This window comes from Schistocerca americana, chromosome 3 (genome assembly GCF_021461395.2).
Source record: "Schistocerca americana isolate TAMUIC-IGC-003095 chromosome 3, iqSchAmer2.1, whole genome shotgun sequence".
NCBI lineage: Eukaryota > Metazoa > Arthropoda > Insecta > Orthoptera > Acrididae > Schistocerca > Schistocerca americana.
In genome coordinates, this window is record NC_060121.1 from 864106381 (window position 1) to 864127506 (window position 21126).

Below are 21126 nucleotides of genomic sequence, written 5' to 3' on the forward strand. Positions count from 1 at the left end.
TGATGTTTTGGCCGATACCTGAAATTTTTTTTGTGTCGTGTGGTTGTAGTCATGTCAAACAAGTACCGCTTATCACATCTTTCAGTATCAACGGAAAGCATTGGTTTTTTCACATTACAAACAAAATTATTTTTAAAGTGGAATTTTATGTGCCCATTCAATAGAGCAGGTCCATATTAGTCTAGTGTGATGTTTTATTAAAAAATATTAACAGGGACAGCAGAGCAGTAAGAATAAACAACATACTAGCAGCAACTGAGCAGAACTGTTGCATGGTGGCAGCAGTCTGTGTGGAGCAGGATGGTGCTAGCACTGCTGGAGTACTGATTATTCTTCATGTTTTACTGTCCATGTTAATATGTATTGATAAAATGAAAATTGTTCTAGCCTAATTTAGGACTGCTCCTTCGAGCAGACATGTAAAATTCCGCTTTAAAAGTCGTCTTGTTTGTAGTGAGAAACAAGTCAATGCTTCTGCACCTGAAAGATGCTGTGAGCAGTATTTGTTTGGGTGGACTTTAGCTACACATTGCAATAACAAAACTGCAAGTATGAGGGGCTATTTGGAAAGTAAGTTCAGATTGGTTGCAAAAGGGAAACCACTGTGAAAATAAAAAATGTTTTATTTGCAACAATTAGCTATATCTTCCAGCTACTTCTATGCATCGTCGTTGCTCCTATTTAACATTTGTCATAGCACTGTATCAACTTTCCAACACTCTTGACATAGAAGGCAGCAGCCTGTGCTATCCACCAGTTCTCTGTGCTGGTCTACAGCTCACTACCTGTTCCTAAATGTTGTCTTCATAGCCAGCTGTTAATGTAAGTAGAGATGAAATTCAGGGGAAGTCATTTACGGGCTGTATTATGGGTGATCAAACACTTTCCATCAAAAATGCTGCAGGAGCATTTTCATTGTCCCTCCAGAGTGTGGCCGAGGATTGTCATGAAGGAGGAACTGCGTGGCAGTTGTGTTATGTGGGCTGTGTGACATCAAGTGAAATCTCTCACCAGGCCCTCATATTTGGCAGGAGACGCTATTTCTTAGGCATCTTTATGTGCTCACTGTGCATTCAGAGCTGAAAAGAGTGATGTGATCAACGGGCTTACTAGAGATGCTGCCCAACACATCTGTACAAAGCTTCATTGGATTTTTACAGTGGTTTCCATTTTTTGACCGATTGGAACTTACTTTCTGAATAGCTCTTGTGTGTCAAAGCACTGGAGAATATGCACCGGACAAGTCTTGGGAGAGATATGGTGTACATAACGAAAATTGTGTGTTCATAGCAAATGCCTTTTTGGTTCCATGATTTATTCTTCGTCATTGTGATTCAGCTGTTTGTTTCTGTGAAAATTGCTGGCCTCCGTGCAAAGCACTGTGAGAATGGTGAACACTTTATTATGATTGGTGCATAAATGACATTGAACATAACATAATGGTTTCCTTTAGGCCAGCAACAATACACACCATATATTCTCTTGACTGGAAGAATTATCTGTGCCTCTCTGTGTTCAAATGAACCGAACAGCACAATTCTTGTATGACTGTATGCTCATGTCTACCAGTTAAGACAACTATTGAGAGTTCAATTTTTCAGTTGCTTAAATAACAATCTAACAGAGGGAAATTCCTTATTAATCATTGATTGATTTCTGATCAATGTGTATTTTAACACTTGTGACTGACAGTTTGACTTCATATGAAAGTAGCGACTAGCGACTCATCATGGCTTTGCACAGGTAGCAATGTGTATCTATGACCACATTATTTTCTACCTTAGTGGTAGTAAATTATATACACAAAACTTTCCTATGATTCAGTCTATTACCAAAATCAATGTTCAAATCCCTGTGCCATTTCCTGAGAGACTAGCCTTTGCATATAGAAGGAAAAATGTGGTGGGGGCGGTGGGACGGACTTGCATTTGTAATTTACCATCATTTTAATATGCTACTGTTTTCCATGCTAAACTGTCAGGTATTTGCTTCTGTATGATGATGCAGCACTGCAATGATGTGTGTTGTATGTCTGTATAGGTACTGTTAGTATGGATACTGGGAGCACTGGTGACGCTGGCACACTGTTCAGACGAGACAGGGGCGCGCACACTGCAGGACATACTGGAGGGTCTGTGTGGAACTCCAGGTCTTATCGCGTGTTGCCTCTGTGTCGCTTTGTACTGCTTTGGCACCTGCCTCACCTTCCTCGTCATCATAGGTGATCAGTTTGACAGAGGTACCCAACAAACTCTCTCTCTTGCTCATTAGCTAGTTGCATGATTCTTTATGCAAGGATCTGTTGTGTTTAGTAGTATTTTGTTTTATATTTCTGTTTTGTTTCATTGAAATTAATATTTTTCTCATTTATTTGAAGTATTTTCGTCACTTCATGGATCTGACTTCTGCCATTACTGGTATATGAATCGCATCTTTACAATAGTGGCAAGCTCCACAGTGTGTATTCTTCCATTTTGTTATTCCAGGAGGATTGATTTTCTCAAATATGTCAGGTAAGGTGAACATAACACTTCTCTGATCTGTTATATAACTACAAAGGTTACAGTCATGTGCTTGTGATTTATTTTTTGTAGTTTTTTATGGAGTTGGATATCTCTGAAATCAGGTAGATTTTGTAACTGTGACTTTTGACATTTTTATCAGTCTTATTGCTGCATGAATGAAGTTCTTCACTACTGAAAATACTTACCTACTAGCATGTCTTTTGTCAAGTCAAAGCAAAACAAAATAGAGGCAAGTCTTATAAGAGATGTTGTTGGTGAAGTAGGGAATTAATTAGTTAATGCTAGTCATGAACTGAATTTTTCTCAGAGAACTTGTGCACTGGCAGTTCCAAATAATAAATTTATCCTCTTCCTGGAGGTGAGCTATATCATTTGAATTACCCATTGTGGTGTGGCACCTACTATTTTAAAATGCATGCCTATACCAAAGTCAGCCTCAGAGAATTGACTTAAGTAATTTTTTTTATTATTTATTCTACTATGTTACTTGGTATGTGGGTCATGCTTGTATCACATGGGTTTCTGAATGATATGTTGACACATAATTTCAATCTAAATGCTCTACCTCACTGAATAGGAGTTCCACTTTGTATATCATAATTGAAAGAGTGTGAGACTGATGTTATGCCTTAATACTGAATACAGATAAATATATATTATATGTCAACATGGTTGTGTTATATGTTTGGGAGTTACACGATCATATCTCTGAAGACACTTCATGTAAACTACTATCTTAGTGGTAGTAGTAGTAGTAGTAGTAGTAGTAGTATACATCTTTAACATTTATTGTTTTCAAATTCCATCAGTCTGTTGTCTATCAGGTGCCACTTTTGTGTGATGAAATAGTAGCTAATTAGAACAAACATTTAACAACAGTGAAACATTTGTGTGTGACACAGCAGTAGTGCCATAAAATACTGACAATACAATGGTAATTTGTATCTTGATAGTGTTCTTTTGTTATTGAATGAAAAAGTTCACATGTCCTGTCATAATTCTCACAATATACTTGGTATTCTGATTATATCTCTGTGTTCTTCATCTTCCCATCATTGCTACTTATTGCTTCACATAATCTGCCCCTCCACATCCCCCACCCATCCCCCTCCCCCACCCCACCTACCTTTTCCATCTCACTATGATGTAGTTTTTCTTTTTCTGTTTAAAGGAAGTTTCAAGTTGTTTTTGCTTTTCAGCACTATATTGTCTCATGAGTTATACTTTCAATTGACAATTTCTTATATTTTAGTATATGAAACACTTCTCTTTGAGCTAAAAATCCCACACCTTTTTGAAGGAAATCCGTTTTTACGTGCTTATGAAACAAGGCATAAACAAGATCACGTTGCCTTGCCACAGATTAGCATTATTTGAAAATATTTCATATTTCATATTGCATGACAAAAAGCAAATGTTGCTACAGTGTGGATGATTTTATAAACAAGGAGGACAAGTAGGAGATATTAAATTTGGTTTGTTTCTGTGCTTTTTCTACATTGTGTGTATGTTTAGGTTCTCTTTTAATGAAGGTATATGTTCTTTTTGTATGTGTCCATACTTACGAAATATGTATGTATATAAACTATGTATCTAAGTATCTAGGTGTATCAATATGTTCCTTATTTATGGAGGTATGTATTATTTTTATGTATGACCATATTTATAAACAACAAAAGCTAGCATGAAAAATCCTTAAAAAGAAAAAAGAATTTTAACCATTGTGGAAAATTTTTTTAAAAAAGGAGAAATGTAACATGTATTTATCTTTTCATGTTGTAATGTGCTTCTGGGTGCATGCATGTGCTTTCATTTAGTGTATGTTTTTTTATGCATGACGAGTCACCAGTGTTTCAATCAAATGATTGGATATAATATGTCATGTGACAATAAAGATCCTATTGTATTCTGTTATAGTCTAATGTTTCTTTGTTTCAACTAGCTGCTTCTCTAATGGTCACAGTACTCCAGATGATTTTCCAACTGTTTGCAGTATCTATTATTCATTTTATCTGCCAAACATGAAACACTGATCATAACTGATTGCCTTTGCCATATCTGTGTATCCGTGTTTTTTTCCCTCTGTAGCAATGTGTAGCATCTGTTGTTATCTTGAAAGAAAAAAAAGAAAGAATAATGTTAGCAAATGTAAATGTGGTTTGTCATATCATTACACTTCTTGCTTCCCAGCAACATGCTCCAGCATTATTTTCGTTTGACCAGTTTATGTCAAATGTAAATGTAACTATTTGTGGCCAGCACGCAATAATTTTGAATGTTATGGCTGTTATCTCACAATTAATTCTTAAGTTGATACACAAGATGTTATGGAATGGCATTTTAAAAATTCGGGATATTTGAAGGAGAACATGTGGAACACTTTGCAGTAAGGAACTCTATAGCTGGAAATGTAGTAAAATTTCTACAGCATTAAGAATTGTTTGATGTATTCTTTGGGTATGTCAATGCAAATAATCAATTTTTGAAAATTTAATGTAAGTGGATAGCTAAAAAATCTACTCACTAAGTGGCAGCAGGAGAACATACACATAAAGGTACGGAAGTTTGCAAGCTTTTGGAATCAGTGGCTGTTTCTCCTGGCAGATGGGTTGAAGGTGAAGGAACAGGAGCAAAGAAAAAGGACTGACAAGGTTTAGGAGAGTTCAAAAGGTTGTGTAGAACCCCTTGTCAGGGGAGACTTTCCAGCCAGGGTGAGACGGAAAGAATGAATGTAGGGAACTGCAACATACGAATTTGAAAACCCAAAAGCTTAAAGATGGGAAATAGGGTAATACGCAAGATGGGGAAGAGATTGCTGACCAAATACAGTGCACAAGTTAGAGCAGAGAAGTGACAAAATACATACTTTTGAAGGGAGAGCTATCTGTGAAATGACATGTCATATACCATCTGTTATGTAAACATTGTTCTGCTATGTACATTGGCATGATGACCACCAAGTTATCAGTTATGATGAATGAGCATAGGCAGTGGGTGTTTACTGGCAACACACAATATCTTGTCGCAGAGCATGTTCTGCAACGTGACAGTCATGACCTCAGTGCCACCTGTGCTATCTGGATTCTTCCCCCAGGCACCAGTTTCTCAGAACTCCATAGATGGGGGGCGGGGAACTAGTGTTACAACATGTTCTCGGTTCTCACCACCCAGCTGGCCATAATTTATGTTAATTCCTCTGGTCTCAGCATTTGTTCTCAGTAACTATTCCTATCTACATTCCCGTTCAGTTTTCTATATCTTTCATTTCCCGACCTGTCTATTTTTCCCCACCTCATGCATCTACCACATACAATTCACATAGCTTTGTGCTCTTATTAAATTGTGCGTGGTGTTTTGTCAGTATTCTCTCTTGTGCGTATTACTTTATCTTTCACCTTTCAGCTACAGTCTTCCTTACCTTCTCACCATGTCTAGTAAGTCTCCCATGACCTAGAGTTCTGGGTGCATTTCCTGAACACTCTACTAAACCTCACTACTCCTTTTCCTTCGCACCTCTTCCTTCCCCTTCACCCCTTCTGCCTGAAAGAGCTAGTGGCTCTGAAAACTTCCAGATAGCAATACCTTTACATGTGTGTTCTCCTGCCATTGCTTTGTGAGTAGATTTTGTTTTATCTATCTAATTACATTACACTTTCATTTGGGTAGCTACGCTTCCATCCATTCATTTTTCTTACTCCTGGAGACAGAAGACTAAACACAAAATTATGGTGTGTACAGGAAGTTAGTTACTTAATGCGTGTCATCTACCACTTCTCCCCCTTCCATCCACCAGCAATGTGCTGTAATCACACAGCTAGTTAATGTAAGTCAGTGTACATATTGTAGCTATGTTCTATTGTGTGATTTTACACATTTGCAGAGCTTGCTGATATGCATTTGTGTTATGGGGAAGCTCCTGAGAATGTCAGTGCTGCTCATTGGTTGTGAACAGGAGCATATCCAAACAGATGACTTTCAAGCATCAATTTTTTCGCCAAAGTTGATCATCGTATGATGGAGAGAAATCGTGTCATCTGATACACATCAGGCAGATGCAAGGAGGAGGACACAAACCTTTGAATTTGAAGGCAATGTTGTTAGATCACTGTCTGTCTGGGCAGCTTTGCATAGTGTTTACCTACAGCCATTCTGTGATCAACCAGTTCAGACTCTAGGACAGCCTGATTTTGAACCATGGTAGAGTTTATGCAGTAGTTCCTTCATCAGTGTGCTGCTGTCTCCAATTTTCCAGACCAGACCATGTACTGTTTACTGACGAGTCAACTTACATGAGGGAAGGTGTTTTTAACTCCTGAAATAACCACCAATGGACTGTTAAATATCCACACACCACCTGAACAAGAAGTTGCCATGTGAGATTCTCATATTAAACATTTGGGCTGAAATTCTTAGAGATTACCTTATTGGACCACACATCGTACTAGATTGTTTGAATGGTGCATGGTATTTGAACCTTGAGGTACCTTGTCTGAACTTCTGGTGGACATTACATTGCAGCTGTGCACTAGTTTGTGGTTTCAGCATGATGGTGCTCCAGCGCACCTTGATTGTTGGGTGAGGGTCATATCTCACGGACAACTTCAGAGTAATCAAAAGGGAGCACCTGTACCTTGGCATGTGTGCTCCCCTGACCTCCCTCCTCTTGACTCTTTTCTCTGTGGTTATGTAAAGTCCCTTGTGTACCCAACAACAGTAGAAACAGTTCTGAGTACAAGGTATTGTGTGGATCTTTACAGCATTTGATAACTTCAGAAGGGAGTGTGAAATTTCACACTCAGACAAAATATGGTTTGTCACTGCACGTTATGTAAAGAAGTTGGTGGTCATTACATTGAACATTTATGCCAGTTTACAATATTTGATTGAGTTTTACTGTTTTAGCAATAAAAGTTTTCCAAACTACAGTATTGTGGTGTTTCGTTTCGCTTACCAAATGCATAGAAAGTTCATAGTGCTGTAGAAACTGTTTCACGTTTCTGGCTACAGGTGCCTTTTCCAAAATTTTGTGAATGTCATCATTCTGTAACACTCTGTATATACGCTGTCTTCACAGTGCATGTCTGTTTTTAATAATTGTCATAACAAGAAGGTATATACTCCTTTCAACAATTGCTACAATGTTATCCTCTATAATGAATGTAGTTTTGTAGATCAAGTAAATCAGTAAACATATCTCAAAACTGTTACCTGTATGTGCATGTATTGAGCTGCAGCCAAACACTCGTCATGCGTTTATAAATTAGTCGGACTAATGTTTGTCATTTAAAATTATTTTGTAGAGCAAGTTTCGTTTACCATGTAAATAGTGTGTGCTTCTAGTACGCAATTTTCTTCTGAATTGTGTCGTTATACCTGTTCATGGAATGATAAGATAGCATCTTACATGGTTGATACTTTTTTTTAGAACTACAAAGGTAGTATAGAGATATTTAAATGTTAATAAAAGAGGTAAAGCATATTTGATTATCCTTCTGCCAACAACTCAATGAAATTTGTAAATTAAATGGATGCTGTCATCCAAAATTAAAAAATTCTAATTCTTTGGGGATGAATGTAAATGTTCAGTGGGAGGTGGGGGGGGGGGGGGGGGGGGAGGAGACATGACATTATTATCCAGTTATAGTTGTTCCAAGTATCAGTCATGGATGAGGTTACATATGTTCCAGAGCTTTTATTTATGACAGAGAAACTGGTGAATCATGTATAACTTATTTTCAGACCTATTGTAGGTTTTAATGTATGCTTTTCATGCATTATTTCAAATGTGAAATTTTAGAAATGAGACCATTCTTCATGCTTGTTTGATTCTTTGCAGCTATTTGGGTGTGGGAGCTGTCTTTTATGTTGTGGTGCTCATAGTGTACCAAAAATTCGCAGGAGAATTTACTCCTGGTCCAATTAAAACTAGTCCAACAGAATGGACTGATATGTTTCTGGTGGTCCCAGTTATTTGTTTTGGATACCAGGTTTGTATTTACAATATAACTTGGTTTATACTAAACACAATCACAGCGTCTTGACTCATCATTATCTGTGGTGGTGGTGGTGGTGGTGGTGGTTTCAGTTTACTGTTACTTTCATGAAACAAATAGATACAGCACTCACTCACTTCAGACCTACTAGGTTTGCTCAAATTTATCGCTCTTGATGAGAGAGGCTGTTTGTGTAAAATATGAAAGTAGAGAATTCTGTCTGGCCACATTGCTACATTTCTTACTGCTTAATATCCCTACAAATGGATGTTAATAACCATTAGCTATGAAGTATGAGGTCAATAATGTCACTGCAATGTCTTGAAATTTTCCATGCCATGCTGTCTGACTAACCTATTTGCTACGCTAGACCTTGTTAGCTGGTCTTCTAGTTTTTGGTGTCTTGACAAAATCTGGATTAATGACCAGTTTGAAATGATGAATGCAATGCTACAGCAGTTAGCTTGATACTTTCCCACATTTGTTAACACAATAATTATTATAATGCTCAGTCAGTATTTGATAATTTATACAGTACATTCATCGCAGGAAATTAGGGACTGAATAATATTAACAAAAATGATTGAAACTGAAGGGTTTATCATTTGTTTGACCATAGGCAGTCAGCTGTTCAATAATGATATGGAGTTGTTCACATTTAGATAGCTGATCAGGACTTAAATGATCTTTGCAAAATAATAGCTGCCCTCAGACAGACCTAAAGGAGTTCACAAAGAATAAAAATGCTAGTGCCCAAATGAAGATACTGCAACAAATGATGCCTAACAGAAAAGTTGATCACTGGGCTGTTACAATGAAAGCAAGTCACAGACTGATTCAAAGAATTCCACAAAAGATATTTATATAAATGTTTGCAGTTTAACTATAGCAGAGAAGGAAAGTTGCTACCCACCATATAGCAGAGATGCTGAGTTGTGACAGGCACAATAAAAAGATTCACACATTCATAGCTTTTGGCCATTAAGCCCTTTGTCAGCAGTACACACACATACACACACGCACATACATACTCACACAAATGTAACTTGCACACACGTCTACAGTCTTAGAGAGCTACACTTGAGTGTAGTTTCAGCTCTCTGAGACTGTGCAGGTAGGTGTGTGTGTGTGTGTGTGTGTGTGTGTGTGTGTGTGTGTGTGTGTGTGTGTGTACTGCTGACAACGGTCATTATGGCGCAGAGCTATGAGTGCGTGAATCTTTTTATTGTGCCTATCGCGACTTAGCATCTCCGCTATATGGTGAGTAGCAACTTTCCTTCTCTGGCATTTTCACATTCCATCCTGGATTTTCCATTGTTTGATTTTTGCAGTTTAACTGTTAGGCACTGACCAACTGAAGTATTATCCTGCATAATTCTTTGTAAAACTGCATATGAGTAATACTGGTAACTTGTAAAATTAATGGATATGGCATTAAGAGTCGAAGTTTAATTAGGTTTAACTAGGAGTTGAACAACTTAAAAATTAAGAAAGTTATATGGACTGTATTCTGAAAACTATATGTGCTCCTGCAGAATTCAGTATTTCTGTCAAAATAGGTTAAAATATGAAATTTTCTAGATTGAATACTTAACACACTAACATGTTTTCTTAATGGAAGTGGGCAGTTTTCCAATCACGAAAATTAGAGCTTCAAAACTAGGTAACTGAATTTTGGAAATGGAAATAATGACTAGTTAAAAGTTAAACATTCTGGAAGAAGAAAACTTCAATTACGAATAACTTCTGAAATGTGACATTTTTGTAAAAAGCAAGATGTTTGCTAAGAAGAGAGACATGAGGGCTTTAATCAGAGCTATAACACTCCAGTTGTAAATACTTATTAGCTCATTCCAAATTCTGTAGCCACATGCTTGTGGAACATCTTAAATTATGGATATCTTTTCATTGAAATCATTTTAAAGCAAATTAATTGGCCTGTTGTCATCAGCAATCTGGAAATTCTGTTTTGAATAATAGTCAGTGGAATAGCTGTATACACATAACTCATAAAACAAGACCAAAGAAAGAAAAAATATTGTAATTAATGTCAGGCATAATGTTAGACAGAGTGGATGGTCGCAACTGGTGCTGATACAGTGTGTATGGAAATTTCTTACCCACAACTGTGAACTAATGATTGACTTCTTGCCTGTTGAGCTGTTAAGCCATTAATGATTGAAATAGTGTTATTCTGAGGAATAATAGCACATAATCTGAGGTGTTACGAAATGGTTTTGTGATGGTCAAAGATGTTGCAGGAAACAAATTTTTATGAGCCATGTTAGTGTGTAAAGGAAAAGCTGTCTTGGACAGTAAATGTGGAATATCCGCTTTTGTCTTTCCATGCATCATCTCAGATTACTTTTATTGTTTCATAGTTATGGAAGAGATGGGGATGTCAGTTGCTATATTTCTTTACATGGAGAATGAAAACTATTCATTCCCATTTATTAATATTTTTGATGCCAACTAGCAGTATTTGTTTTTTCCTTTTTTTGTTTTTACTAATTGTAGTTAGATGAACATAAAAGATGACAATAAAAGGGAATATAAATCCCCGCAACCATTCCAATAACAAGGCTTATCACTTGATCCTACAACAGCTCCTTGAACTGGAGTGTGTGTTTGTAAATCTCAAGCTGTGTGTGTGTGTGTGTGTGTGTGTGTGTGTGTGTGTGTGTGTGTGTGTGTGTAATTTTTAACAGGTTTTTTGGCATTGCATTAGACACATACTGTGTCAACTGTATTGTTCGAGAGAGAGAGAGAGAGAGAGAGAGAGAGAGAGAGAACAAACCTGGTCTGCAAGCCTCACCTATTCATCTTTGCTGCATCATCACAGATGTTGTCCCACCATCTACTCCTAGTTCTTCTTCCACATGTCTATTACGTTTTTCTAGAGAATGCTACATTAGGTAGTCCCTCTTTGGACATTTTTACTACACTACTGGCCATGAAAATTGCTACACAACGCAGATGACATGCTACAGACGCGAAATTTAACCGACAGGAAGAAGATGCTGTGGTATGCAAATGATTAGCTTTTCAGAGCATTCACGATAGGTTGGTGCCGGTGGCAACACCTACAACGTGCTGACATGAGGAAAGTTTCCAACCGATTTCTCATACATTAACAGCAGTTGACCGGCATTGCCTGGGGAAACGTTGTTGTGACGCCTCGAGTAAGGAGGAGAAATGTGTATCATCACATTTCCGACTTTGATAAAGGTCGGATTGTAGCCTATCGCGATTGTGGTTTATCGTATTGTGACATTGCTGCTCGCGGTTGTCGAGATCCAATCACTGTTTGCAGGATATGGAATCAGTGGGTTCAGGAGGGTAATATGAACTCCGTGCTGGATCCCTACTGCCTCGTATCATTAGCAGTCAAGATGACAGGGTGCTCGAATGGCAAAATGTCATTTTTTCAGATGAATCCAGGTTCTGTTTACAGCATCAAGATGGTCTCATCCATGTTTGGCGACATTGCGGTGAATGCACATTGGAAGCATGTATTCATCATTGCCATACTGGCGTGTCACCTGGCGTGATGCTATGGGGTGCCATTGGTTACACATCTCGGTCACCTCTTGTTCGCATTGACGGCACTTTGAACAGTGGACGTTACATTTCAGATGTGTTACAACCCGTGGCTCTACCCTTCATTTGATCCCTGCGGAACTCTACATTTCAGCAGGATAATGCACGACCGCATGTTGCAGATCCTGTACAGGCCTTTCTGGATACAGAAAATGGTCGACTGTTGCCCTGGCCAGCATGTTCTCCAGATCTCTCAGCAACCGAAAACGTATGGTCATGGTGGCCAAGCAACTGGCTCATCACAATACACCAGTCACTACTCTTGATGAACTGTGGTATTGCGTTGGAGCCGCAAGGGCAGCTGTACCTGTGCATGCCATCCAAGCTCTGTTTGATTCAGTGCCCAGGCGTATCAAGGCCATTATTACGGCCAGAGGTGGTTGTTCTGGGTACTGATTTCTCAGGATTTATGCACCCAAACTGCGTGAAAATGTAATCACATGTCAGTTCTAGTATAATATATTTGTCCAATGAATACATGTTTATCATCTGCATTTCTTCTTGGTGTAACAATTTTAATTGCCAGTAGTGTATTTGACCATTGTCTGACTATTGCCTGTTTTAGCTTGTGAAGACATTAAAGTGCTCACACAACTCCAGTAAATATTCATTTTCTAGCCTCCATTTCCTTGTATCTTGCTCACAAATCCAATTCTTTTTAACAATGTTTTCCTTTAGAGTATTATGTGTCATTGTCATTCTTACTAATTATTGAAACTTCACATCCCTACAATAATACCAGTATTATAGTACATTGCTGTGAGGTAATTTTGAAGTTGGTGTTGAATATGCTTTCCTTTAGGACTCAGGTATATACTTTTTTATTCACAATGTCTTGATCACATTGCTTGGACTTAAACCGGATTATCAGTTTTGACTCTTATGACTCATCACCAGAATTGAAAATACATAAAGACAAAATGTGTTACTATTAAATATAAAAAGTACAAGATAAAGATAGAAATAAAAATATTCCCAGTATCTTGTTACCAAAGTAACATATCAAGTCTCACTTCAGTCATCTGATGGACCTGCTCATGTCAGCTGTATCAGGCCAGTGCTGATGGCTAAAGATCTCATCCAAACGTGACAGTTCCTCTGCCACATGCAATGGATTAAGACACAGTTCTCCACTTTGCCAGTGGACTGTGTCATTTTATTTTGTTCCTTCCAGTGGCAAGCTAGAGTACTGTGGCATGAAGATTTCAATGTATACCTGAGCTGCAGGCATGTATACACAAACAAACCTAAAATTAACTACATGACTTTTTTTAAGGTGGTAATTGAAACTTTGACTACCACTTATAGTACTTCAGCTGTGGGAATCATGGAGCTTCACAGTAGGATAACTGGCTTAGGAGCAATTCCGGTCATTTTGACTGGTGCTGTTTCCTTTCTTTCTTTTTTTTTCTTTTCAATTGCATTAATTCAGTACAATGTCTTTAAATGCCACTAGTGTATTCTGCTTACCCTACCAATGTGTTATGTTTAGATTTTTCTATGGAAACTATATTTAACTAAATATTCATTCAAACTAACTTACAAATGGAAATGAACGTGTAATTATAAAATGTAATAGACAGAAACATTCCACGTGGGAAAAATATATATAAAAAACAAAGGTGCTGTGACTTACCAAACGAAAAAGCGCTGGTAGATAGACACAATAAAAAACACACACACAAATTTCAAGCTTTCGCAACCCAAGGTTGCTTCATCAGGAAAGAGGGAAGGAGAGGGAAAGATGAAAGGATGTGGGTTTTAAGGGAGAGGGTAAGGAGTCATTCCAATCCCGGTAGCTGAAAGACTTACCTTAGGAGGGAAAAAAGGACAGGTATACACTCGCGCGCGCGCGCGCGCGCGCACACACACACACACACACACACATCCATCCGCACATATACAGACACAGGCAGACATATGATATGTCCATTTTTCTTTCTATTTATGGCAATTACTAAAAAATAACTTTTTTTCCTCTGTGGCACATTTTCAATTACAGCCACCACCTTTGTCAAAATGCTTTGCACACACGTACTGAACGCTTCCAGCACATGGACCTCATACAAATTGCTTGTACTGCACACATAGTTTCTTTTTTTTTCATCTTGCTATCTGGCAGGTCTTTTGTACTGGTACCTTGTATATTTCAGTGGTCACAATGAATGTATGACCAGACCTTTTCCTTCACTGTGCATAAGCAGAAGAGAGTCTTGCTAATTTGAAAAGAAACATTCGCAGGGTAACTTCCTCTCCTATTGTCTCTCTGTAAAGGGTAAGGGCATTTATTCCAACAAGGTCTAGCATATTGAGAAAAAAATGTGCATAGGCCATCTGCAACAGCCAGACTTGACAGTGTACAGATGAGATATCAGGTCCAGAATATCAGTGGAATTGTAGCAGCTCACAGTTCCAGGGAATGTCTTCTGTGTTTCTTGGTCCACTGCAACTGGGAGGCGCATTGTGCTCAGTAGGACAATAATTTTTGTGGTCTTCCACTGATAGGGTGTAGTTGTTGTCACCAGATTTATATAAGAGTGTATGATACAAAGATCCAGCAGTGGACATTGCTGCTGGAGGAACTTCTTTTAGAGTTGTATTCACCCTTATGGTTGTGTTCTCTTGGTTCATTTACTCGGCAAGATAGAACTGCTCATCTAATATTATAAATGCATCTCATTTACAGTTCTGGATACAGTTGTTCTCTAATGTATTCCAGGGTGGGATAGCTGTTGCAAAGCTACTGGTCTTGAGTCTTTCAGCAAAATATGATCGTCATCAGATCTTAAAAACTGCCTGACTGCCATGAGTTCTTTCGTCCCATAATGTGAGGAAAAAATGCAGTCCACACACTTGAGACTATAGAAGTTTGAGGAGGAATTTCTTTCCTCCAAATGCTCCATGTGCATATACAATGGCTGCGGCAGCTTCTAAGTGGGCAATATCAAGTAGCATGTGTCATCCTGGAGAACTTCTCAGGCTCTAATTTCCGTAAATGTTTTTATGTTTTGTAGAATATTATACTCTCTCAACACTAACCAGCATACATGTAACTCTCTGTGACAAGATGTTTCAGTGCGATGAATTTTTTGAAAGATTTCTTGATGCCTTCAGCTGCCATTCTCTTTCTTTCATGTGCGATTGTACAATTTCGGCCATTTTCAAGTATCTAAAGCGGAAGTATCATACAGTGGATATATTAGTGACACTTGCGATTTTGATGTATGAATAAGTTATATCAGTAGATATACTAGGCATATTATAACTTACTTTATGGATGATTTTTTAGTTATGTACATTGTTGCTCTTATGACATCGTGTTATGCTCATAAAATAAATCGGAGCTGTTCACGCTATTTTAGGAGCACGTTACTTTTGAGCGGTTGTGCAAAGCTCTTATGTATAAGGCTAGGAAGAGTATAATTATTTTACAGAAATTTGCTTCTTAGCATTAGACATTGGTCCTGGAGTTTCCACCAACATGTTATGTTGCCCTAATCTTCCAAGTGCATGGTCAGTGCAATTAGTCCACACTTTTATTGACTGCAGGCTCTTCACTTTCAGCTTCCAGATGCTGAGTTGGATGCAATTCTTTCCCTTTCTTTGTCAGTTGGGAGTAAGAATTTCTGGCACAACTGGAATTGAACCTGTAAGCACTGGATTATTTGTATGTTGGACACTGATGACCTTGCTGTGTAGCACTGTCACTCATAAGCTATCATCATTATTTTTTTGTATGTTGTTCTATGGGTTCTGAATATTCATGTTCCAACTCTCATGATTTGCCTTGTTCTGTTTTGTGAGACTTATATTGCGTGTCATCTTTGTTTCTTTGATCCAACGCGTCAGATTCAAAAAGTCTTCTCCTTCAGAATCTTCTTCTGGTAAACTGTTCAAGTAATTCAGTAATTCTACGTCGAATAGCAAGACTGATGTGCCATAATAATGTGCACTAAACTTCTATAGAGAACGGCGACCACGTTTCCTCTGAATAGAGGAAAATGGCAGGAAAAAGATGGAACGAGATCGTCACAGTGAAATAAGCTAAGTGGATTTAAAAATCCTTTAGATACACAAAACGTAAAAAAAATACTTCACCTATCAAAATGACTGACTGCTCCTTTAAGGTAAAAATGTTTATAATTTATTCTGTTTTCATAATAGATGTTTGGTGGTTTATAGTTTCTGTGGATGACAAAATACATGAAGTCTGAAATATAAACCCTGTAAATTAGAACATATACTATTTATTAAGTGTTAAAAAATGCTCACCAGTCAGATTGACAAGTGAAGTCCTTCTAGCTTTAAAAGGTAAACTGGTAGGATTTTTTGACACAAAGAAGTCAAATTCCTCCAGTTATCACATGCGAGAGGACACTTCTTGTTATAAAGGTGAGGGAAAGAGCTGCAGTTTTATGAGAGGTGTTGGAAAGAAGAGGTACAAATCAGCACTGTGGATACAATTGAAATCTTTATTGAAAAGTAATCACCAGCAGCTTGAGCACAACTATTCCACTATTTTACGAGGGAAGGACTCCCTGTTCTTAAAATTCCTATGGCTGTGATGCGAGCCAGTTCTCTACTATGTCCTTCAGTTCATCGTCCCAGTCGTGCAATTCCCTTTGAGATATTACTTTAGTGGACCAAACATATGGAAGTCACAGGGTGACATATCCAGGCTGCTGCTGCTTGAACTTTGGCCATTAGACTTTCTGTGACCTCAGAGTTGTATGGACGCATGTTATCGTGGAACAGAATCACTCCCTCCATGAGCAGCCCAGGCCATTTGCTCCTGATGGACATGCATAGGCTACAGAGTGTAGCTACAGTTCATGTCACCATTGAGGAATTAGATGAGAATCAGACCTCGGGCATCGAAAAAGATGGTGAGAATTACCATGCCTGACGAGGGCACAGCTTTAAGTCTGTAGCTCTCATTCTAGTTGTGGGTCCTCCATGTTTTAATAGCTAAGCATAAGCCTGATTTTCATCATATTTTTTACATTCTTTATCATTGATATTGTTAAAAGGAAACTGCAGATGATGACTTTTTGTGAATCAATATTTTCTTCTGTTCCTTATAAAATATTTTCTAGTGAACTTGCATGAAGAATTTTTTAATTTTTTGGTACTTCTGTCTCATTCTGTGATGCTCAAAATAATTCTGTTTCACTTATTGTACTGTAGAAATGTCATTTTTTTCCCCCACCTAATTCTAAAGCTTATTGTATTTCTTGCAGGGTATCTTCTTATCTTTGTAATTACTATTAAATTCCAAAATTTACATTGTAGGTTGGGTGGCAGAACTAAGTTAATATGTACCTGCTGGTGATGTCATTTATTTTTTTACATATCTTTTTCAGTGTCATGTCAGTGTGATACCAATTTATTCCTGCCTCCATGAACGCACCATATTTAATTTTTCAATATGTTGTGGAGCAGCTGTCTTTATTTGTATGCTGTCATACACTCTAGCTGGAACATTTGGATACCTGACATTTGGTGCCGATGTCACAAGTGATATTCTGGAGTCTTATTCGGGATACCATCCATCTGTCCTGATTGGTATTACAGCTATTGCTATAAAGACATACACAACCTATCCAATACTACTATTCTGTGGAAGGTACTGTTACTGTTTTAGCTGTGGAATGTACTCATGGTTAATACATAATATGAGCATAAAACTGGTAAATGAAAAGGAGCTAAGTTTTTCTTTCTTTTTCGTAGGGAGGCAGTAAACAAAATATGGTGTACATTTTTCTACGACAGTCAGGCTGATATTGCAGTTAAAGAACCAATGAGACGAGTTGTAATAGCAACAACATGGTTTATATTAACATTGCTCTTAGCAGTGCTCATCCCTGATATGGGAATTGTGATAGATTGTCTGGGAAGTCTTGCAGCTATTTTCATATTTGTTTTCCCAGGTAATAACAAATACTTATAGTACAACTGTCTTTGACTTATGATAAGACCTAATGCCGTACTTATTTCTCTCTCGCTTTTTCTTTTTTTGGCAGGTATATGCTGGATGCAGTCAACATTACATAAAGATCCACTTATTCTTTTAAATAAAGACAGGTTTTATGTATTTTTGTCTGTGTTGTATATACTGACTGGGACATTTGTATTTGGAGTAGTCCTAGTGCAGGCAATTGAAAGATTCTCAGAAAAAGACCAATCACCTATCAGACTGTGTGTGTAGCCAGTGCATGTGTGTGCCCTCAAGCACTGGTGTAGGAAACATCTGTTATTTATTTATACATTCCTATTTATCTGGTTAAGACAACATTGTGCTTATTAAAAGTTTCATTAATGATTTCTGAAAACTTTTGACTGCTTGATCATAAAATGTGATTCATATATATTGCTTCCAGATTTTGTTGTAATTTTAAAATACTAAGTTAATTAATTTGATAAATTTACAGAATGTGCACATATTGCTTCAGTAAATTTAGACTGGTCGTGATGCTCAGAGAAACTCTAGAATGGAGTAGCCACCTAGATAGTTTACATTGCATACATTTGATGATATCAAAATTGCCTGGAGGATAAATGACGAATCAGGATTTCAGTCATGCCTTGTGAATGACAGTACTTTCTATGCTATTTTAAATGATATTTTGAGTCTGCGATGTAGATTTCCACTTTTTAAATTTATCCTTATTCTACAAATTATCTTTTTTACATAGAAAGCGTGATGAGGACAATTCTATTTATTACTTAAAATGTAAATACTATTTTTAAATTAATGGGACTGGTAGTAATATTCAGAGGGAGGTAGTTTTGCTGTACGGCTGACAGAGCTGTTTCAGTAGTCTTCAAAGATGACATATGAAAGGGTTGGGGAGATACCACAATGTATAAGAGAAGATTGAGGAGAAAAGCTTAAAATGGTGTGACCATGGGCATTTGAAGAGAATGGAGGCAGCAAAGATGCCTGAGAAGATGAGTGCGAGAAAGATAAAGGGCAGGAGACCAGTAGGGAGGCCAAGGCAGGAGACCAGTAGGGAGGCCAAAGAACAAATGGCTAAAAGGAATGGCAGAAATCATCCTGAAGAGAGAAGAGTGAGCCAGACTAGTGACAGAGAGGTGACAGGAAGATTGGAGATGGTGGCAAGGATTGGTCCAGGCAGGCTGTGTCCGTGGCAGATAACTGTGCATGATGATGATGATGATGATGATGATGATGATGACTATTCTTTAATTAGTAACTTTGCAGATTAGTTTCTAAACCAGTTTGTTATAAATGAGAGAACTAAGTGGATTAGTTCACACTAATTTAAAGTAAACTGAAAGAAGAGTCCTTGATAAACTTTCATAATTTGTGCTTCTGGTGGACACTGTGTTAATGTGAGCTCTAATTTTTATTTTTTATTTTTATCAAGTACACAATCTGAGGGAGCATATTTTAGCTGCAAAAATGTTGCATAAAAGAAAGTCAAAAAGCTTTATGAAAATTTGTACAGTAATAGGCAGATTTTTCTGGGTTTTAAGACTGACATATACATCTTTGATGGCATGGTGTTTTACTAGCCGGGGAATTTTTTTTTTTTTTTTTTTTTTTTTTGATAGATGGTGATCCACTACATTCATTAGTTTCTGTTAATAGACTGATACTGTTGGTGTGGAGAGTAGTTTTTTGTTGACTCTCGGGTGCATTGTTGCCCTTTCTTGTATGTATGTTTTGTGTGTGTGCCACGGCAGTAGTTTCCCAGAGTGATGCCAACTTTTCTTTCTTTCTTTCTTTCTTGCTTTCTTTTTTCTTTTCTTCCCATTAAAGTTAAAAGGGATGATTCTGGATTTTAGTAACCTCTTTTTGACTAGAAACTTGTCTCACTACATTAGGACTATGTGAACAAGAATGAGATAATTGTTCCATAACACTCTGGTCTTCTTGGTGGAGGACATGATTGTGAACATGGAAGTTACCATTTAAAATCTTTATCCCTACTTACCACAGACTTTGTGTGGCTTACAGCATGGTGCAAGCCCATGTTGTTGACATCATATTGATGCCTTATGTTTTAGATGTATGAAGTATAACTGTTACTGTAGGCAGCCATGAGATTATTCGTAGAGATTAGCATTATTTTTTGTGTTTTTGATGCTGAAGATAGATGTGGAAGAGTGCGAAACCAGGTATCTGCTCATAATGCACTATTCTTGAAGAGTGCTTGTAAGGCTGCAGAGCTTAAGTCGTTATTACTGGGACAGATAACCATCAATGCCATTCCTCTGAGATACTGCAGGGAATGTTAGAATACAGAAAATGAGATGGGAGCAAAATGTGATATGGAAATTCATTTCGCGTTACTTCTCATCCATTGCTAGCCAGATATTGGTGATGGAAATTTATTCAACAAAGATAATTTGTTTCTGCTTTCATAGTAGAGTGCCAGTGTAAAATTATGCTCTAGTGACTTTGGCTTCAGTGATATCTGGTCTACAACTAAGCAGAGGAAGTATGGCCAAGACAGCTGGCAAATTTAAACTGCCGTTCCTGCTTTCATTGATTTTGTATTTTATTTTCATTCGTCCCCTTATCTACTCAGGCAGCTTGGCCGTGTGATACTGGAAAAGACTGTTTATGTACTAGGTGGATGCACATAGACTTAAGATGAGATAGTCTATAAAACCCATCACTCAAAAACAAAGATGGTGTGACTTACCATACGAAAGTGCTGGCAGGTCGATAGAAACACAAACAGACACATACATACACACAAAATTCTAGCTTTCGCAACCAATGGTTGCTTCGTCAGGAAAGAGGGAAGGAGAGGGAAAGACGAAAGGATGCGGGTTTTAAGGGAGAGGGTAAGGAGTCATTCCAATCCCGGGATTAGAGCTGTTAAATCACCCGCCTTCCAAATAATGTTATTTAATAATCTGGGGCATTTTTCATTGTGGTCGTGAGGTCCTTCACCTGTGCTGGTAGGAAAAACATCAGCCATCACTCCCCTCAAGGCTGTCACCTGACTGATAATAATTCCCTCAGGTGACAA

The 21126-nt window shown here is 37.8% G+C and overlaps 1 protein-coding gene across 1 annotated transcript in view; it reads left to right on the forward strand.

Moving 5' to 3' along the window:
* LOC124606887 (putative sodium-coupled neutral amino acid transporter 7) overlaps positions 1–19581 on the forward strand; it is a 47215-nt gene extending 27634 nt beyond the window's left edge. Inside the window, exons 3-8 of the mRNA XM_047138984.1 lie at positions 2041–2239; positions 2378–2513; positions 8362–8512; positions 17482–17744; positions 17849–18048; positions 18142–19581. Coding sequence (XP_046994940.1) covers positions 2041–2239; positions 2378–2513; positions 8362–8512; positions 17482–17744; positions 17849–18048; positions 18142–18326 — 1134 coding nt within the window. The 3' untranslated portion in view covers positions 18327–19581. The remainder of the gene's footprint in view (positions 1–2040; positions 2240–2377; positions 2514–8361; positions 8513–17481; positions 17745–17848; positions 18049–18141) is intronic.
* Positions 19582–21126: the final 1545 nt, after the last annotated feature.